Below are 21656 nucleotides of genomic sequence, written 5' to 3' on the forward strand. Positions count from 1 at the left end.
TTTTCAAACTGTTGCTGTTCTAAAACACTGATAGCACTGCATTTTATTTAACTAATGATGAGTTTAACCACAGGGGTGGGAATTTATGTATTACAGAGTGTCAGCATTATACTTCCCTCACACAGTGTACTCACAAAAACACACATATCTTGCACAATTCTGCACTATATACCCATGACAAGTGCATAAAAATTGTTCCCAAGTGATGGCACGGGCCAACCCATAAAAACTTAATGCATCTAATTTTCTAGTAATCAAACTTTTATAGACTGTGATGGCTTTTAAACTAACAAATTGTAATTATCGCTTAATTTTAACAGCAATATTAGCACAATCCTTCATTGGGTGTGTGCTTATTCTTCATGAAATATTGAGTAGGGTAAACAGTGATTCGCTGTCCGTGTCGGCCACAATACTAAAGGTCTGGTAGGGGTCTCTGAGACGCGGCCAGTGCCACAGTGGGGCAACTGCAGAGATCTTTAGAAACTGATCTTTATGAATTTCAACACATAAACTAAGTCACACTGCAGAAAAAAATGTAATTAGTGCTGTTAGTAATGGAGTTTCGTTGATATCCGTCTCCAATTTATGTTGTGCAACACTGTTCTTTTTTCGTAAACTTTGCGTTCTGTAGCTGAGACAAACTTTAGATGCTAACAATCCCATAGTGACTTACTTTGAAGTTAACATTTTCCTGCTGCCTTGCCAATGTTTCGTTGTACTAATCACTTGCTTACAGTACCAGCAGCATGGGATGTTACTGACTGCTGCCCTTGGGTGGCTACAAACTATGCCTTACCACCCAACATCAAGACAGAGAGACAAAGTGCTGACACAAGCAGATAAGGAAAGGAAGAAAGAGCAAGATGAAAGAGCAGAATCATTATCAATAATTAAGGGAAAGGCTTTATTATAATGAATTATGAGTCTGTTTTATCAACTGTTATCTCCCTACCACACAATTAAGACCCTTCCTTAGCCAGCACAAATAGAAGTGTTGCGTACACTTGGTGGTTACATACAGAATATTTTTGGGTCGGGGGGCTTCCGCATGGCCTGCTCTATTTGGCCTATGCCACAGCTACATGACAACAGGCAGGAATGTTTGCATGTATCGATGGTCGTGCGCAAAGTGCCAACCGGCTTTGGCCAAAGTGTGGAGAAATTCTACTTCATTAAGCAATCAGGTCAGGTACGCCTCATAGTCATTCTCAGACTTGATTCTTCAGCATACGTTGCATGCTTTGAGCATGATGGAATTCCACAAACTCATCCATAGGGTGAGGATCTTGTATTGAACCAAGAAAGTTCCCTTGAGCTCAACCACGAGCATGTGCCACACAGCAACAGTGGCTAAATACCGCAAGGGCCCCCAAAGAGGCGGCGGCTTTCGTAGACATCTCAGTCTCATTGCACATCGACTATGATGATCCATCAAAATATGTTTTTGTAGCATGAGTAATAGAAATGATTAAGATATTTACTAAATAACTTATGCGACATGGGTGAAAGACTTCAATTAATTGAATCCGTCCATGTTCTGACCGACATAAGAAATAGCCAATGATAATACAGCTGCGCCACACTGAACAAATCAGATGTCTACAATGTGCGCATGGCAAATCAGGTTGACACGCACAGTTAAGTTGCCACCACTCACAACAATGAATTGTTGCAAGTCATGACAAATTATGTCGACAAATAAGTTACCGTATTTTTACGGCCATAAGACGCGCTGCATCAAAGGGCGCAACACCAGTTGAGGGTGCTATATCCGTATTTAATGCATATACTAGGCACGCTGCACTAAAAGGCGCTAGCTCAGCTGCTCGCGCTAGCTCTGATGCCAGCTCACCGGGTATCAATCCCCTAAGGGATCGTTGCCAGAGGTATCACCCTGTTTCAATGACAGATTTCATGAAACTATTAGGAATCATTGCCAATACCAATGACTCTAACCAATAAAAGGTGTCTTGGCAATAGTCTACTAGACAACGTCAGGGGAGGGACTTCACTGGTCACCACACTCCTTAGAGTCACGGTTTCAAATCAAAACCAAAAAAAAACCCAGCATACAAGCAAACAATGAAACAAAGAAATAAGATTAAAACAAAACATGTATCTCTCATGCCATCTATATACCCAAAAGAAATAAAAATAACACAAAAAGATTATAGCAATGGCTTCTTGGGAGCCACTCAGCCTTAGCCAATTACAGCAATGGCTTCTTGGGAGCCACTCAGACTCAGCCAATCACATGGCTGTTTAGAGAGATGTGCTGTTGTGCTTTAGGCTTTTTGCAGTCTGTTGTCTAAACCTGGGACGTTTCTTGCTTGCAATAAAATAAATGATAAGACAGACTACAACATTGTGGACAGCTGCCCTTTTGTCCAGCTTTCTCCTACACCATCACCCAAACACCATAGTCACATAATGTATAAGTCACGGTCAATTCGAAGCATAGATGACTCAGACTTTGTCCAGCAGGGTGTGCTAACATGCACTCTGAACAGCCCAATGAGTAAAAGGGTTGATGGTCGCGAGTGATGCTTCGTCCATATAATGGACACGTCATCAAAATGTTTACAGTTTTATAATGTTTTGAAAACAAATATTTCAATAAAAAATTCAGAGTGGATTTGATATCTCACTTTTGTTTAACAGTCATTATATACAATTAATCAATGTAGACTCTAAAAATATATTGCTAGGACTTTTGTGCCTATAACGGCCAGCAGTAATGTCTTCTTAATGTGAGAACAGTATGTGGTGCAAAAAAAAAAAAAAAAATCAGGACTCCTGCACAATAGAAAACTGCGTCAACTCAGCCGATTGGTTGGTCCCGTCTTTAAAGTAAAACCAGCGAGGCTGTGGGTGGAAAACCAAATAAATAAATAAATAAAAAGCACCAAGCAACAACATCTGTTGCTCCTTTGAGAAAAAGACCAAAATGCGATATGTACCCGATTTGGTATGGTTGCAAAATGCCATTTACTTTTCATGATAACCGAGATGCATCATTATCGTATTTTTCCCACCGTTATTTGCTGTTAAGATAACTGTAAAATAAGGCAGCGTCAAATGCTAACCAAACTGTGTGCAGGCTGTAGCAATTAGACATCTCTAAAACAGCAAAATCATTCTCGCCCAAGAAAAAAAAAAAGTTAAATAAATATTTCTCTTTTCGGGCTGTCAGCATTCCAGTTTTAAGAATGATGAGTGTATTAGTTTAAGCAGTTTATTATAACAAGCGTGAAAATTACCGGCATTTTAACAATTACCTGTGAAAACAAGTATGCGAGACAGGTCAGTTGTCTTTCGGTACCCCGTTTTGAAAGAACTAATTACAAGCAATTGAGTCAAGGTTGCTGCTGTCAGTCACTCTCCCTTGAGCCACTTCCCTCCCTTCTTTAAACAAGGACTTTTGACACACACATAGGCATGCATGTGCTTATATAAACACACACGTACGCGTTCAAACACACACATATGCACACGCACTCACACACACGCACACACACACACCCCATGTTGTTTTTCTGACATAATGAAATGAGAGATATTTGATTCAAATAAATAATACACAGGGGGCCAGATTAGATACCAAAAACATGAAACCCTCTTTTAAATTTGCCGCTAACCACCACTTTTACAACTGTTGCCAACAGCCAACACAATTTGTTAGTGAGCGCATATGCCATTTAGCGCCCTCTACTTGGGATTTTAGTAAATCATCAGGATTGCATCATCTGCAACATGAAAAAGCTACTAAATGGATCGCATACTTCATGTGAATAACATGCAATATCAACAATAATAATTCCCTCTTTAAAATGAATCCAATCACATCCTGTCAGCAAAACAGCCTTTGTGTACTTACTAGGGCTGCCACGACTATTGGCTAATAGTAGTCACAACTGGTCGACTAATCGGATCATATGTAAATTGTGGCAACAAGCAGCTGCTCTAATATTACCATCATTAGTTTACATCTTGAATTACTTAAGGTTCCGGTATGTAGAAATTAACAAAATAATACAACATTCAACTTTGATTCAACATTGCAACTTACAGCAGCATATTTGAGATGTTAATAAATAGAAATGGACAGTGCAATTTAAATTGAAGTCAATACTGTGGCTTTATTTATTCATTTTTTTGTAATTGGAATTTTTTTAGTGCATTTTAAAATTGAACCAAAAATAGGCAGAGTTGCACTAATCCTATGAAACTATCAATAAATACAAAAGAAATACTTAAAAATAAATGTCACTCTTGGGCACCAAGCCTTTTTGCAACGTAAGAAGTTTTGAATTTAGAGCACAGTACAAACCTAGAATAAACAGTTGTATTAGTTTTTTTATACTGTTTGTATTTAACCATTATCTAAAACGGTTTGTTTTTCTTCACTAGTATGCAAAATTTAATAGCAGTTAATTGATTTTGGAAATCAATGCACAAGGTACAAACACAAAAAAAATGTGAATAATATTAGGAGGAACACATTTTTTTTAGCAGCATAACGTAGTATATTGCAACAAACCTAATTATGCATTTTTTTAAATTATTTATTTTATGTGATGCCAATGAGGGCTTGTGGTAAATATGTTCTGATATTTTGACTACTGGTATTTCCCAATTCATGAACAATTCAGACACGACTGTTCGTGTCAGAAATGCATCAGCCGTGCTTCCTTTCTCGATTATCGAGAATCTCTGTTGTGCTGCCATGAAAGTGAGGTTTGCATTTTAAGCATTTGTGGGTGTAATGTGCCGTAACTTTCGGACTCTGTTGCTAACACCGGGTAACCATGGCACTCCTTACCCATAAGGCTTCTGTTTACATTACGGACGACCAAGATTAACATTACAGCCCAAAACGGGCATACAGCCAGCAGGGAAAAGCGAGACAACGCTGTTTCAACAGATAAATAAAGAAACGACTCGTCGATGACTTCAATTAATTGCCGACAATTTGGATAGTGGTCATCGTCGTGATTAGTCGACTAATATTGGCAGCCCTGGTACTTACGTGGACACATTGAATGTTTCCCATGAGGATACAACTAGAAGAGCGCACATACCGTTTATACAGACGAAGGACAAAAAAACCCTCATCTCAGCTCAGTGCCTGCAGTGAGTAGTGGTGGTTTGACAGAAATGAAGACCCAGTTGTGTCACTTCATAACAGTTCAGCTCTTTCTTTCTCTCACGCACTCACCCAAACAGTCATCCCATTCAAGCTCCCATCCGGTTCATCCAATTGCTTTCACCAAACACAGGAGCGAAGTCAATGTGTGACTAATATTTAAATAATCTTGGCTGCTAAACAGGGGCGTTGCCATACTGAGCTGTGCCCCAATATCGGGTACGGCCCGGCCATGGGACAGCCATTATGGCCGGAGTGGAGACGAAGAATGAAAAAAGGACAGATTTTCGGAGAGCTGATTAATATGTCACTTCACTCCGCATTACATTTGGGGCATTAAAGTATGCCAAAGAATATATGTTGATAAATATGTATTTTTTCAAATACATCTGTGCGTCCTGATACTGGCCTGCAAACCAGTATCGAGCCACGGCCCAGTGGTTGGAGACCACTGGCATTGGATGTCTGTGTTCCAGTGGAGCTTAATACTCAACAATGCGCCTGAGCCTAAATCTATTCATCCATCAATTTTCTAGAGTGCATATCCTCAATAGACTTTGGGTGATGGAGCTTATCCTAGATGAATTTGGGTGAGAGGCAGGGCACACCTTGAACTGGTCGCCAGTCAGGAGCATATAGACAAACAACCATTCACAACAAACATTCACAACTCAGGACAATTTGAAGTCTTCATCTTACCACAGAAACATATTCAAATGTGCTGGGGAGCCAGAGAAGCCAGAGAAAACCCATACAAGCGCTAAGAGAAACTGAAAATCACCACACAGGATTGGAATCCGAAGCCTTAAAAATAGGCAGCGGACGTGCTGAACCGCAGAGGCTCTGAATCATTAACCATAATTCAGCGAATTAGAGATCTATTTGGAATGGCACGTAGAAAAGGAAACATCGTATTTTATTTGGATATAAATGATCTATGTATGACAAGAGGTAATGCCAGTCTGTGAAGAAGTACTTGTATATTATATACACACTGTATTCATATTCAAAACACTTTCAATTCTAGATTTGATTGTTATTACACATAGCAAAGGAAACATTATGTATTGTTTTGAAAAAAAAAATAGTGACATAAGACAAGTAATTTGACCATTTTGTGACCAACTGATGAATTTGTCTTCTCTGTGGGTCATGACAGTATTGCTTTTAAATGTCAAATTGTGAGTTCAACTGTGGGTATCGGTATATTGTTTAGGCTGAGATGGAAGAAAAAAAAAACGTGTACTCAATTTTAGCACTTGGATATTTTCGCACTTTCATTCAAATTGATGGAAATGTAAATAATCAAGTATACAAAATTATTTTATTGTATTCTCCAAACGGCTCTGGTAAAAATATGCAGAGTTTCTTGAAACAGTATTCATACCCTGAGAACCTTATTCACATGTTGCCACCTGACAACCATGGTCATTTATTGAGCTTTAATATGATACAGTCAGAAAGCAGCAAATAATTGTGAAGTTGGACAAGTTAAAAAACAAAACAAAAAAACAGGCAAATAAAAATCTGAAAAAGGATGTGTGCATTCGTATTCAGCACCATTGTGTCAAGAGTTTATAGCGCTACTGTTCTCTGCAATTATAACAAAGTCTTTTAGGATATTTCTTTACCAGCTTTGCACACATAGACATTAAAATCGCTGCTCATTCTTTACAAAAAATCTCAAAGCCCAGCCAAATTTGATGGAGAGGGTCAACAATTATCAAGTCTTGGCACAGATGCTCAATGGGATTTAGGTCTGGACTTTGACTGGGTCATTCTAAGAAATGAATATCTTTTGATCTAAAACATGTCATTGTAGCCCTGACTTTATGTTAAGGGTCATTGTCTCAAGTGTTTTGCACGATTCAACAGGCTTTCTTCCAGCATTTCACTGTATTAAGTTACACACATCTGCCCATCAATTCTGCTCAGCATCCCTGTCCCTGCTGAGGAAAAAGATCCCCATAGCATAGCATGATGTTGCCACCACAATATTTCACAGGGGGATGTGAACTTTGCATTTCGACCCCAAAAATTAAATTGATCAAAGCACCTTCTCACACATGTTTTTGGTCTCGCCTCCACTGGACTTCCTATGTCATTGTTCTCAACAATGCCCTTCTTCTTGCCACTCCTCCATAAAGACCAGGGTTGTGGAGTACACAACTTATAATTGTCACATGGACAGATTCCCCTATGAGCCTTTCGGCTGCCGCTTTGTTCAGCGATCTCCTTGCTCATTTTTTTTTTTTAAACATCTTCACAGTTTCATCCATGACTGTATGGTGAGTACCTTAACGGGAATTTTCCATTATAATTGAGTTTTGTTAATTAGGTTTCAGGGCAGTTGTGTCAGATGTTCTTCATTTTAGTTTGTCTTTAGTTAGTTTTAATATTATTTTTGGTTTTTTATTTTTGGGGGGGTATTAGTTGTGTGCAAGATATTAAAAATAGATTACTGTAAGTATTGTGTGGTAAAAATATATATATATTATGAAAACATTTTGATGAAATAGGTACTGTTTAGCAGTCCACAGACTTTAAATTATAATAAGTGCAGTGCATAATTCTGCCTCTAAAGTTAGATGCCTCGCAACAATTTTATTATATTAATTAAATGAATACATTTGTTTGCCAAAGTAACAACATTTAAAGTCAATTTGAGGTTTGAATTCTTGTTGAGAAGTATTAAACCGGGTTGTACAGTATACATTTCTTTTTTAAATATAGTGTGTATATTTTATTCATATAAGAACCAAAAAAGGAAAGCACGAGTTAGCATTGCGTTTGGGGTCAGTTAAATGAAAAAAGCAGGTGAGCCATTCGAGCCAAAAGTCAAACACCCGAACTTGTCGCATAGAAGCGACGTTATGTGTTGGCGTTTTTTTTTCTTTTTCTTTTTTATAGCCTGATGCTAGATAACACTGTCTCTGTGTGACAGACATTAAGAGGAATACAATTTACAGACTGTTTGACCTTCTTTGTTCCGGCTAATGGCCATGCAGTAATACCGAAATAAATATATGTAAATCAACCTCAAAATAAAAATGTAAAAAATTAATAGCCGAAGGCAAAAACAAAAGACAGTTTTGCTTTATTTAGTTTTAGTCTTGAAAACATAAAATGTAACTTAATTTAATTTTCATTTTTTTTAAAAGCAATTTCATTTTGTTAACGAAATTCCTTTTTTCAATTTGAGTTATTTCATTAGTTTTCGTTACCTAAAATAGCCTTGCTTTCTTGGTCTTCATGATTCTGCTGTAAACTAACTGTAGAGTTTTTGAAAAACCACAGCGGCCTTTACAAAATAAGAGCGGACTCAAATCTTTGTATCGTTTGGTGACTTCTGAAGCCAACTGATTGCAATGAATTGGAATTAGTGGTATCAGAGTACATGGGGGGGAAATACAAATGCACACTTTTTAGATTTATATTCACTTCAAATTTGGAAAAGTGTTAAACTCCATTTTAGGATAGTAAGCTCATAGAATGTGAACAAGTTGAAAAGGTATGACTACTCTTTCAAGGAACTCCAAGTGTCACCCTATGGCTAACCAGGTGTCTTCTTTGTGAACTATTTATTCTTTGACTAACAGTTCTCCCCAGTGTTCTAAAAATATCAGGTGAAGAGGGCCATAGAGATGGTGATGAAACTGCCTCTCGGACACTGTCCCGTGACAATCCATCTCTCCATTGCCTGCCGCCCAGCATATGTGTGCTATTGGCTGCATCACAATACACAACAATCCTCATCACTTCTCGAGTCACCCCTTCACTGGTCCCCAGTTGCTAGTTCAATACCACTCTACACGCACAAAAACATACCCCCCCACGCCATTTTAATATCCAGGTCCGGGGGTTTCAAACCAAGAGCGGTCATCAATCATCAAGCCAGCCATCACAATAAAATACTTACACACGCACATGTGCATTTTTCAACCTAACCTAACACGCACTTCCTTTCTGTCTTCTTTTTTTCTTATACATTTCATTTTCGTATTTGTAATTGTTATCCTCCTCCATACATCTATTATCTTACATTTAGCCAAATTTGCTCCACTTAATAAGCCCTCCCCAATGACCTTGTTCTAATTAAGCGTTTGGAAATAGGATGGATTTTATCTCATCATCATTAATTATCTATCTGTAGGGCAGTTGGAAAAATGATGACACCTTGCAATTTTAGGTTTAAAAAGACCGAACATGGTCACAGTCGTTCACTCACACATGAAAGGGATCCATGCCTTTTCCTACATATGCTATGCACATGTAGAATAGAATAGAATAGAAATCCCTTTATTGTCATTGTACTCAAGTTTGCAACGAGATTAGAACAACAAAGAGTGGAAACAGACAATAGCTCACAAAAGATGCAAACTATTTAAATATTTATGATTGTTTGGTGTGCATGTGTGCCTTAATCACAATGCACTAGTACTAAAATAATAAACTTTTTATTTAAATATATATGATATAATATGCAGTAAATGACAGAGTGACCAGGCTGTTTGCTAATTGTCAAACAAATCAGCATAATTGATCTTGATCTGGTTGTAAGACAAAATGCACTCACACTTATAAAGGAGACATACATACATATTTCTCTCTCTCTCTCTCTCTCTCTCTCTCTCTCTCTCTCTCTCTCTCTCTCTCCTCTCTCCCTCCCTCTCCCTCTCTCCCTCCCTCTCCCTCTCCCTCTCCCTCTGTTTGCAGTTAATCCAGAGTAGTCATGGGTTGCATCTCTGATCAGTGCTCTCCTTGCTTGGGCTGAAAGTTTTGAGGGAGGGACAGCAGGGTCTTGGAAAATTTGCAGTGGTCTGATACTTTCTCCATTGTAATATGATTGTTCGAACAGTGTCGCACATAATGTTTAACGTTTGTGAATTCTTTTCAAGTCCTAATCTTGCTCTGAACTTCTCCACAACTTTATCCCGGACCTGCCTGGTACGTTCCTTGGTGTTCTTGATGCTGTTTGCTCCCCAATATTCGTTCAACAGAGACCATCACAGAACAGATTCATTCATACTGAGAGTAAGGTACAAACAGGTGGACTCGATTTATCCCGTCAGTCATGTAGGGTCAACATTGGATCATTTCTAAATCATCAAGGAACTTCTGGAGTGAGTTGACTGCACTGACAGTAAAGGGGACGAATAATAGCGGACGTCCCACTTATTTACAAAAAAAAGTTTAAAATAGGGTCGCACAATATTGTAAAATCATACAATATGTGATATGGTTGTTGAATATAGCGATATCGATATTATTGCGATATCTAACGTGCCCAAAGAAATGACTTTTTTATCATTGAATGAATGAATTACATTTTTTTCATGAAACAAATTAAGCAATCTCACTATATTTTTACCCTCGATAATGTTTTTTTTTTTAATATATTTCTATTTATATGCGCTATACTATAGTATTGTGATGCACATTGTAGTTTGTGTCTGACTGGTCAAATTCATATAAAAGCAAACAAATTCCAAAAGAAATGTATAGCATGAGCTAATATTATGATTTTAACTTATCAAGGTTTTTTTTCAGTATATTGTGCAGCCGCAATATATTGTGCAGTCGCAGTTTAAAATATATTAACTTTGTTGAATTTCACAATTGTGTCCCATTTGGTGTTAATTCTTTACAAAAAATTAATAAAAAGCCAGAACTGTGACAAAAAGTCAAAAACTTCAAGGGGGCTGAGTACTTTTGCAAGCCACTATATATGCAAATCATGCTAATATGGCATTATTACCAGCGAACGACAAGCTTGTTTTCAGTTCCATTAGAGAATACACAACTATATCCCCAAAAGAATTATCAATCAATTAATTAATAAACATATCTATCTCTACCAATAGAGCAAATTCAAATAAACAGACAAACAGCGCAGAATTACTCAGAAATAATTTCAATATCTTTGGCAATCCCAGCTCAAAAATATTATTGGCCCGTGCAATAACAGATGCCAGCAAATAAGACGACCTTATTATATACAAGTTCAATGAAAAAAAACTGCTTTCTATGAGTGATTTTGGGGTGATTTGAGGCCTGTATTAAATTCAGGTGTGTTGGACACGGGATTTGAGAGTATTTTTATCAATCAAAAATTTTAAAGAAAGATGGCATTTTATTATTTGTATTTCTGAAATATATCTACATATATATTATACTAGGAGCAAATTTGATGATTTTGACTTGAGTTTGGCGGAAATTCAAAATATTTCCGGGCTGACGGTAGTCGAAAATTGACGTCTCCTGGGACTTGCGGAGGAAGGGGCTGAGAATGGGGAGCTGCAGCTAGACTCTCTTGAGTACGTCACTAGTTGCTGTTTTTGCCACGCAAAAAAAAAAAAAAAAAAAAGAAACAACTGAAAAACTGAAATGGTGAATTAACAGTTTAACAATAACTGGGTATTACAGACTTCTCTGTCTTTGCACATGCTGTCAGCAGTTATCATCAAAACCAAATGACTGGATTCAAGTTACGGGGGTCTTTAATTGTAGAAGAAGCACAATGTAAAAACCATTAGTGATAACACGATAAAGTTTGAGACACAAAACAGTGTATGGGACCAACAAGAAGACATATGGAACCATTTAACTGAAAAAGGAACTGGAAGATCTCAAACAAAATTTAACTTGAAATTTGTGCTAATTTAAAATTCCATTGGATAATGGCATCTTAAATTAGCATTGAATTTTTTTTAATCACAGAATGACTGAAAATAAAATAGATTGCAAACTTCACCTCTCTTTACGTTGGCCAATTCCATGTTTGCCAAGTAGGTGGGTGCTGAGGTGTTTCTTCATCACAAAGGCCCATCTGTATAAACAAAGAGAGCAAGAGTCAACCACATAACAATTTCAATGCACTGTTTTACATAGTATGAAAGCATAAGTGAGTTTATCAGCATCAGTCGTTGGCTTGGTCAAGTTTCCCTTTCATTTTTACTACATCTTGTGCATTAACATGATAAAAAAAATGCCTCAATGCTCCTGAGTCTGGAGAACATACAATAAGCAAGCACACAAAATAAAACAAGAAAAAAAAAAAACAGACAGAGTACTAATCGGACCAAAACAGACACCATGTTCTAACTTTCCTGATTTTATTGTGTCTCCTAAGCGGCACATGAAAACATAATGAACGGATGCCAGGAATAAATACTCAGACATCCAAGTTGCTTCCACAATGTTTTCATCCTCTTGCCTTTTCATTTAGCACCCATCAGTTCCAATCAATGTGGAACAGCTAGACCACATCTAAGAACTGAGGCAGTAGCTACATGAAAGAGACCAGGGGACAGTCGTGCGGTTGGTACTGGCACTGCAAAAACTCAGGTCCCCTTCACCACAATGCTTGATCCAATTGTTTACACTTTGCCCTAGTCTGACTTGATCATGGTTATATTTTTCCCCACGTGGACATGGTCTTTGACTACAATTGCATGCAGTCAATATTCGGGTTAAGGTCAAAATTACCATTTTTGAGTCATTTGGAATAAGATATTTACATGGCTTGAGCGGACAGAGTTACATCCCCATTTAAATAACCTGATTGAAACTGCGACGCACAGACGATGCCGAGACACAATTATAAGTCCTCTCTGCTTGTTCTTCCGGTTCCTTCCTATGTTTTGTTTATCACTAATTGTGTATTTCCGGTGGGTCGCGCGCCAAACGCCGTGCAAACAAGCATTTCCTGTACTCCAAAGACCAAGATTCCATGCAGGTGAGCATGCGCATGAGTATCCCGCGCAATCGGGGTATTCAAATCGGCGTATCTATGCGCACATATCTGGGTTAGAAAAAGAGTCACCCAGGTATGATGTTCCGAATTTAAAAAATCTGAATAAGAGCATAATCTTGTTTTAAAAGGCTTATTGACTGTCTGTGTTTTGCTATTGGGAATGAGTCCATCAAGGAACAAAAACATTTTATTTGACAATTTAAATTGCCATATCAGATTGAACAGACACATACGCAAACACACGCAGGCTTGCACAACACACACATGGATACACCCACACCCACACACACACACACGCGCGCACACACACGCACAGAGCTGTGTGCCCCAACATGGACCATCATCAAGGCCCTTGAGGGTAAATGCTAACACCACTATATAAATATTCAAACATGTTCCGCTGTATTGTCTCATTATAATCACTCTCCATTTTCTCAATCCTTTAAAAAACTCAATCCATCTAGAATGCTGCTTCAAAGTCAATCTGGGAGAGTGACTCTACGTCTTCCATTGACAGACTCAAAAATACTGAGGGCCCTAATTGTGTGTCGCTACGGCTGATATTGGCGAGTACACCACAGGACATAGTTTCCTTTACGTGTTCTGGCCAATTCCAATGGTCGTTTTTACTTTGCAAAACAAGGGAACAAAGCCACAAAAATGGAGACCGCCTGCGAGAACAGATGGACCTAGATGCCCAGACCAACTTGATCCATGTTTTCTGTTTTTAAACATGGCGGTATTGTGCAACCTTGCCGGGAAACCTGATTACGACATTGCCGCATGTGCCATAACGGACCAATTATGAGAGAGAATAAACGCTACAACCTTCCCACTGCAACAATTTCTGACAAAGGCATGGCATGTGTAGCAGACATTTTGGCAAGCAGAATGCGTTGATCACGTGATGCAATGCTGGCATTGTCACCCATGCCTATGCGGGTGTCTAGAGAAGCCTTAACTGTGCACACGGGTGGAGTTTTCTTTCTTTTGTATGTTTGCACACATTCAGAGTTAAAAACGAGCATTTGCGCTGAACAGGGGTCTGTAGATATTTGATAGGCATTTCACATAATGAAACAAACAGCATAATTAATATATTGTAGAGCAGGTGCTGCTGATGAACTAATACAATTGAGAGAAAAGCAAGGCCTTGAGAACACTGAATGTTTGTGTTTGTGTGTAATGTGCTTGTTTAAGTCGTCATGTTTAGAAGTGACGAGAGAAAAAAAGAGCTTTGCAAACATCTCTGTTAATTATGTACTACAGCTGTCCTTCATAAACCTAATTACAGAGCGCTGAAAGGCAACAGGGGCAATTTACATAAGCGCATGAAAGACAAGGCATATGCAAAATATGATTTTAATTAGCAATCCTTGATAGCGAGGGGTACAAATCAAACTGGCATGTTGTGGGATTCTCATCTTTGGCATTTTTCTACTAGAATCATGTTAGAATACTGTTAGTAAGATGGATAATGCCCTGAGGAGGCTCCTTGCACAAACTACATACATACACATGCTGATTGAAAACAGAAATGATCACATGTACGACAACCACACAGAAAAGTAACAATTTAATTATACGCAAAAAGTGAAATAAATCATCACAATTAACATAGCATGTTTTTATCTAATTTACACAAAATGCTTTTTTTGATTTAGTCAATATCAGAGTTCCAACTATTTTCTTGAATTTTTTTTGCAGGAAATTTCCAGGACTTTACCAGGACTTCCTGGCACGTTTCCAGCACATTTTCATCTGGTACAGTATGAGTGAAGTTGTCACAATATAAACTAATAATAAATTACAACCATAAGCTCTGGAGAAGTGCCATTTTCTACAATTGTATCATACACTTTGTACATGTAAGCAGACTGTTTTATTAAGCCACTATTTGGTGACATTGAAGCAAACGGCTCGTTCACAGTTGCAAACTGATTCTCATCCTTCACCTAAAAAAAGACGTTCAAAAGAATAACTTGTTTGGGAACGTCACATCATGAATACAAGATCTCACTTGGATGTTGATGTCAAAATTATTTTCCTTCCTAAGTAAATCAAGTCTATGGAATAGAACTGATTGAGTGAGCTGCTGATGGCTTGGAGAGAGACCAAAGCCCAAGCTAGCACCCTTGGCACCACCACAGCCAGGTTGACTTGCCCAGAGATATAGTAGCTAAAAACTGCATGACAAGTCAGTACTCTTCTCTCTGTGCACATTCACAATATTTTAATAGAACTGCTTTAATAGTGTAGAATTTTTGTCATTCACATATTTTCAGTTTCTACTGATGGACAATGGAGCAAGTATGCAATACTGAGTGAAACGTGGTCCAATATTGGCATGTAAATAGATATTTCCTGGCCATCATTCATCAGTCTCCAGCCCAGTAGTCTGTCATCATCAGTCCGTCACTGCGTCATTGTAATTTTAACCCTGCTTCCACAACAGAGGACAATGTCATTGTGGTCTGCAGGACATTCTTTGCAAACTCGTTCTAACATATTGATTAAAATGTAGGTTTAAATTCTAAAAACATGCACAAGTCAATAAGCCGTGGCATTATGGGAAGAATGACAAATGGAAACACATAAAAAACAGGAACAAACACAGGCGAGACACACAGTGCATTTCCGCCAGTCGTCAGCAAAACACGAGCCCGACAGCGCTGGACAAAGTTTGCGGTGACGGATGAAAACCTGCTTTCATTGGCGCTGAGTCAGTCAGTTTTTTTGAAAACTTCCCATTAAAATGGGCATCCGTCAGTGATGGTCTAACGGGCCTTCCCTTCCGTCAGTACAGACAGAATGCACACCTCTGAAGACTTTCTGGTACCCGTCAAAGCCATCGTCATGGTCACTGCGGCTCCACTAAAACCGGAGATGTATTTCATCTCAACTCGCACAGCCAAAAGTGACAGCACGCACCCTTACAGCCCTCTGTCACCCAACACAGAAAACCTCACAATTGATATACAGCAACAGCAACATACTTGAACTGAAAGTGGATTTTCCAGGATATTTAAATTTTTTTCTCATTTTCTATTTGTTTTCCAGCAGTGCAAGATTGGCCAATCATTATCCAGGTTTTCTAGGACGCGTGGGAACCCTGAATATCAGAATCAGAATGCCCTTTATTGTCATTGTACTCAGTGTGCAATGAGATTTGAGAGCTACCCTCTAGTGCAGTACAACAATAATTAAATATATAAAATAGATTGATTAAAGATTAAATAATTAAATAGAAAATAGATATGAAATTGGATAAATAAAAGATCCCAGATTTAATGGGAAACATTTAAAAGACAATTGGTCCACTGCTTTATGTTGGTTGGGATCCTTTGCCATTCCAGGTCAAGAGCTCGGCTTGTTGTCCCGATGCCTTGGGCTGCATCATCAACCTGAACCATCAGCCTTGATGGTTATTGTAACAAAGGGATACTTTACCATGCCATTCATTCATATCAATTCTCTTCCCCCGTGAAATGAGCTAATAAGACTGTGCCTATGCCCTCAAGGGAGGCTCATAATATCCATAGCAGATATGAAAAAAAAAAGAAAAAAAAAGGAAGACAGAGGCCGTGGTGTTTCACGTTCGACTTTCCCTTCAGACTAATCGCCGCGCCACAGCTCGTTAGGTCCGTGACGTGCCGGAGCTTTACCGATAAGCAAGGGAGACACGGCTCAATTACCCACACTTACAATCTTTCTCTCTCTTTTCCCTCCCACCAGCTGACGATGAAGAGATAACGTGTCAATATTCGATACAAACAACTTCATTTGACTAATGTTGTTCCTCGATAGGCCCATCTACAGGTCTGGAAGCGATTTAAGATCTAAGAAAAGGCCCTAAGGAGGACTTGGCTTGGACATATTGTTGTCTAAGCCCCATTCTGCACAAACTCACTCTTGAGTGCATTGCACATGGCATGCAGCGATAGCGGTCGGTCAGGCATACAGTACAATAATAAAACAATTTCTGCATTCAATGACTTCATGCACAACTTTAGAATTCAGTCAGTTAACTCCTACTTCCTTCCACTGATGGACATATGGCTAGACTTTGGGGAATTTCTTACAATGTTCTATGACGTTCTAAAAGTCTTTGGTCTACATCAGGCATCACCAAATAGCGGATCCGGACCGCGCGATGGTTCGGACCGGACCCATGACCGCTCTACGATGAATTTTTTTCAGGGCGCATTCGCAAACGTTGGCGCTGCAATTCTAGTTAATACGGAAAAGGCGTCACTGATTTGAGCCAATCAAATGTTTTGTTTACGATCCACTGCCAATTGCGCAGCACACCGGAAGAGAGTGCTGCTGACAGTATGCCTTGCTAAAAAGTTAGCAAGGTCGATGCGTGTTGTTTTAAATGAATGGACGGAGAAATTTAGTTTCGTTCTGGCTGCAGCCGATTCAAAACCAGTGTGCATCATGTGCTCCGAAACCGTCGCAACATTGCAAAGCGCCACTACGAAACAAAGCACCGCCCTTTTTTGCAAAGTTATCCGCTGAAGTTTGAGGTGAGCGCACGCAAAAACATCGAACTTCGAGTGCAGTATAACAGATTTTTACATTTTTGTTTACTAAAAGTATCATGGATTTTGGGGAAACATAAAAAAACGTTCAAGTGATGGGGAAGTTGTGAAGGAGTGCTTAAATGTGGTTGCACAAACATTATTTAAAGGAAAACACAAAACCCAGATGCGAGAAATAATCTACCAAATCCCAATGGCCCTGACTCCGTTCCAACCCAGATTTAAGTCACTGGCAGGGCAGTCACAACTCATTTTTCTCATTAAAAAAATATTCAAAAGAAAAGGTGGTGTCAAAGCTCATTTTGAATTAGTTTTTCATTTTTATTGATTGTGTACTCAACATGTTGACCTGATTTACTTGGATAATTAGGCTTTCCGTTTTTTTTTTAGGCTGAAAACTCTTTGATTTTAGAAAAAAAGGTAAAAGGTGTTAAATCAATGCTAAGCACTTGATATATTTCTGCAGGAGATATTTTACAGTTTTTTCTGGAAGTGGCACCCTTAAATTACTGGAGCCACATTTTCTTGAATGTGAAATAAACGCCTTATATTCCTTTGACTGTCAAAGGTGTTTAATGGGAACATTGCTAAATATTTAGTATATAAGTGTGCTCTGTTGAAAATGACTAAATATTGAAACTAAAAATGTAAACATAAGCTAGACATTAAGGGAAGTTGGACTTTGGTTCGGACCTTTTAATTGGAAGAAATTTTAGTCGTGGACCTCTGTGACTTTTAATTGAATACCTCTGGTCTACATGGTTAACTTGAATTAATATGTCAATGTTTTTTTGGATGAAAACCAAGTGGGCTCAAACTTTAGGGTCTTCTTTAGTTTTGTATCATCCAGATGTAAACTCTTGTCAAGAAAAGCTGAAAATGACTCACAATGTTTGCCATGTACAGCAAAAGTAAAGGATAAAATAATACTTAGATAATTCCTAAGCCACTTTAAGTTGATTTTGGTATGCCGGACACATTCTATTAAATCCTTTGTGTTAAAAACATTAGGAAATGTACGTGAGCACTGCCATCTGGAAGAACATTGCATTCCTCTTCCAGTGAAGATGTCAAACCTTGACTTGAAACTACAGACTTCTAACGATAGGGGGAATGAAATGGGAGCCAGGTCTCGTACTTTTTGAGGCGAGGCACCAAATCCACAGACAAATTGTGAAATGGTCTGCTTCTCCCGAGCCTCCTGTGCCTGTCCTAATGATGGCCTCCACCTGCTGCTTTAATGTCACAGCTGGATCGCCCTCCATCCCTCACTGACTCAGACTGCTATCAGCAGCAGGTAGCTCCCCTCAGTGCACTCCTCCCTCACTCTCAAATACCTTCATGTTCATCTTTTTCTGACATGACAACTCTTCATCCATCTTTATCTGCATTGCTGTTTTATGACCCCATATGGCTTTACATTCACATTAAACAGTTTCTTCCATTTATGATATTCTTCTCATTTGATTTTCAGTGAAAAAAAAAATCTCCTGCTGACGTACTTTATCATCAATTCTACATGCATCTTTTCTCCACTCACCTTAACCTCTTCAGCCCCCGAAAATTAGTTGTTTAGAAAAGGCAAGGTCTCTAAGAATGAAACACAATTCATGTGGTCCTAATTTACAAACATAAAAGTATTACCTCAGATATCTAATCCAAACAATCGATCTTATAAGAATGTCACGATGTGATAACACAAAAATCAACAAGGATCAAAAAAATATGAAGAGGTGCTCAGACACACATGTTCAGAAACTAATTCACCAAAAATGATTTTGGAGGAAAGGTAAACGAGCTATTTTCTTTTCTAAAATGCAAAGAATTTATCCATCCATTTATTATCCAAGCCGCTTATCCTCACGAGGGTCGCAGGCAGTATTCATCTAACAAAACTGTATTTTAACATGAGGAAAAAATTCATTTTATTTTCATTTTTAAACAAATCAATATGCAATGGCTTTCCTTTAATGTGAATAAAAAAAGAAAGATCGAAACCCAGAACATTATGGGCATACTTAGGTCAATTTTATTAATAGAACACGACAGAATCTTTATCATAGGCACTTAGCATGTAGCGCAACTGAGCAGTTCTATAAGTACGTACGCTCCTCACACATAATTAAACCAACTGTGACCCACGTGAGCAAGCAATTGGTTTACTGGCATGGTAGATTTTAGAGTCTGGCCACGTTGGAAATCATGACAATAGTTTTCTTTTATATTTTAGTGCAATAGCTCTTTAGTTATTTAACTATACAGCTTCAGTTTCTATTTTGTGTCAAACTTGGCTTGTTTTCAAGCCAAAACAAAGTTAATTTCATGAGTAAATGGAAGCAAATGATTTTTGTCTCCCTTTCTTTTTCAACCTATTCTCTAAAAGTGGAAACTACAGTACCTAGACACGTCTCATCTGAGTAGCTGTGACAGGCAAGTGAATAGACAGAAGAACAGAAACTGACACTTGGCTGACAGCAAGCCTCCAGCGCTGAGATGTCAGACAAACATATAAACAGACAGGAACAAGAAGACAGAAGATAAGACATTTGTTGATCGACAGCCACTGCCTCATGACAGGAGAACTTGGGAAGAAGGACTGAGAAAATATGGATTCAAACGAGTAGTAGTAAAGGCTTCAAGTGTTACAGCAGTTTTATAGCACAGGATGAGAAGAAAGTTCAGTATTAACTTTACAGATGTGGTAGTGATAAAAGATGATTAAATAAATAATGCATAACTGACAAATGTTTTTAATGACTGAAATTTTAATTATATGGACGCCATTTGACCCTTGCATCCCTAATCCTGTTCTGCAATTGATATACAATTTATAATTAGATAACATTTTTTCTCACACATATGAGAACTATCCGTTTATTTTGTTGTTGTTTTTTTTTAATATACAACACTATGTTACGTCACAACACTTTTTGAATAATTCTATAAAACACCTGGATGTAATTTGCAGATAAACTGCATGAAATGTAAACTGACGTGAAGGGCAATGGCAAATCCAGTTTACAGTGCTGTCGCTTTGCTTGACAGCAAACAACGGTCGGATCCGCTAATAGAGACATTCCAATCATGTTAGTAACAGATATAAGGGAGGAAATAAATAAATAAAACATCCAAATTGATTTTGTTTCCCTTCCTGTGCTGGTGGAAAGCAGGCACTTGATCTACTCTAACATGATCTTCATAAAAATAAAAGGGATTGTTTCCTTTGATGACTGATCAATGTCAAGTACCTGAATGAAACAGACAGCATTTCTGATGCTCCATTTTTGAGTGTGTAACTATGTGCACGTGCATGTGTGTATGCGTCCTCTCGTCTAAGAGGAGGTACATTAAAAGCTCACTTTGCTTCACCAAAGGGGTGTTTGGATCATCTGCTGAGGCAGGTGATGGGGCTTGACGGATTGATTGAGGCAAAGTTCTCATCGGCGGTGGCAGCGCCCCATCGAGTTGCCAGCTCCAGTGCACACTGTTCCATTAAAGGATCATTTAGAGGCAGAGCAAGTTCAACCTGTATGTGTGCAGTGCAAACCCTAATGTGAGATGAAACAAGAAATTTCCCAGCTATGGAAGGGGAGAAAATATAAGGCCAAAAAACAAAAGAGAAACCCTGTTCCTTCCCAACAGCACATTGTAATTTTCAAGAGAATACCAATTGATTAAGAAATCTATTATTGAAGAAGAATTCATTGTGATGTGCCGATGGCAGTTTCAATGTTAGGAAGCCTGAAGCTGAAAGAGTCATAGGAATGTTGAATATTAGGCCACTCAGCTTCATCATATTTTTTAATTAACTGCTTTGATTTGGTATTCAAATCTTAACTTGAAAAATGCTGAAGCAAGAATAACACTGTCCTTTGTTTGAGATGAAAGGAGAGGTGCTTAATGAGAAAGGTAGAGACGAGGGCCCAACCGATCTGGATTTTCTTTTGGCAGATGCCAATGCCAATTATTGGCAGAAAAAAAATAGATAACATATTTTAGAATGGTTAAAATGACAGGACGGCAGGGGGGATGACTGGCTAGCATGTCTGCCTTACAGTACAGAGGTTGTGAGTTTGAATCCCTGGCATTCCTGTGGTGTTTGCATATTCTCCCCTGCGTGCGTGGGTTTTCGCTGGGTAGTTGGGTTTCTTCCCACATTCCGAAAACTTGCATGATAGGTTGATTGGACACTCTAAATTGCCCCTGG

At 38.5% G+C, this 21656-nt stretch overlaps 1 protein-coding gene across 1 annotated transcript in view; it reads right to left on the reverse strand.

The window, feature by feature from the left end:
- Positions 1–21656, reverse strand: part of LOC148329593 (zinc finger protein 407-like) — a 172452-nt gene that overhangs the window by 81412 nt on the left and 69384 nt on the right. Inside the window, exon 5 of the mRNA XM_088307791.1 lies at positions 11904–11978. Coding sequence (XP_088163917.1) covers positions 11904–11978 — 75 coding nt within the window. The remainder of the gene's footprint in view (positions 1–11903; positions 11979–21656) is intronic.

This window comes from Idiotropiscis lumnitzeri, chromosome 10 (assembly GCF_059441095.1).
Source record: "Idiotropiscis lumnitzeri isolate Australia: NSW breed Sydney's pygmy pipehorse chromosome 10, RoL_Ilum_1.0, whole genome shotgun sequence".
Classification (NCBI taxonomy): domain Eukaryota; kingdom Metazoa; phylum Chordata; class Actinopteri; order Syngnathiformes; family Syngnathidae; genus Idiotropiscis; species Idiotropiscis lumnitzeri.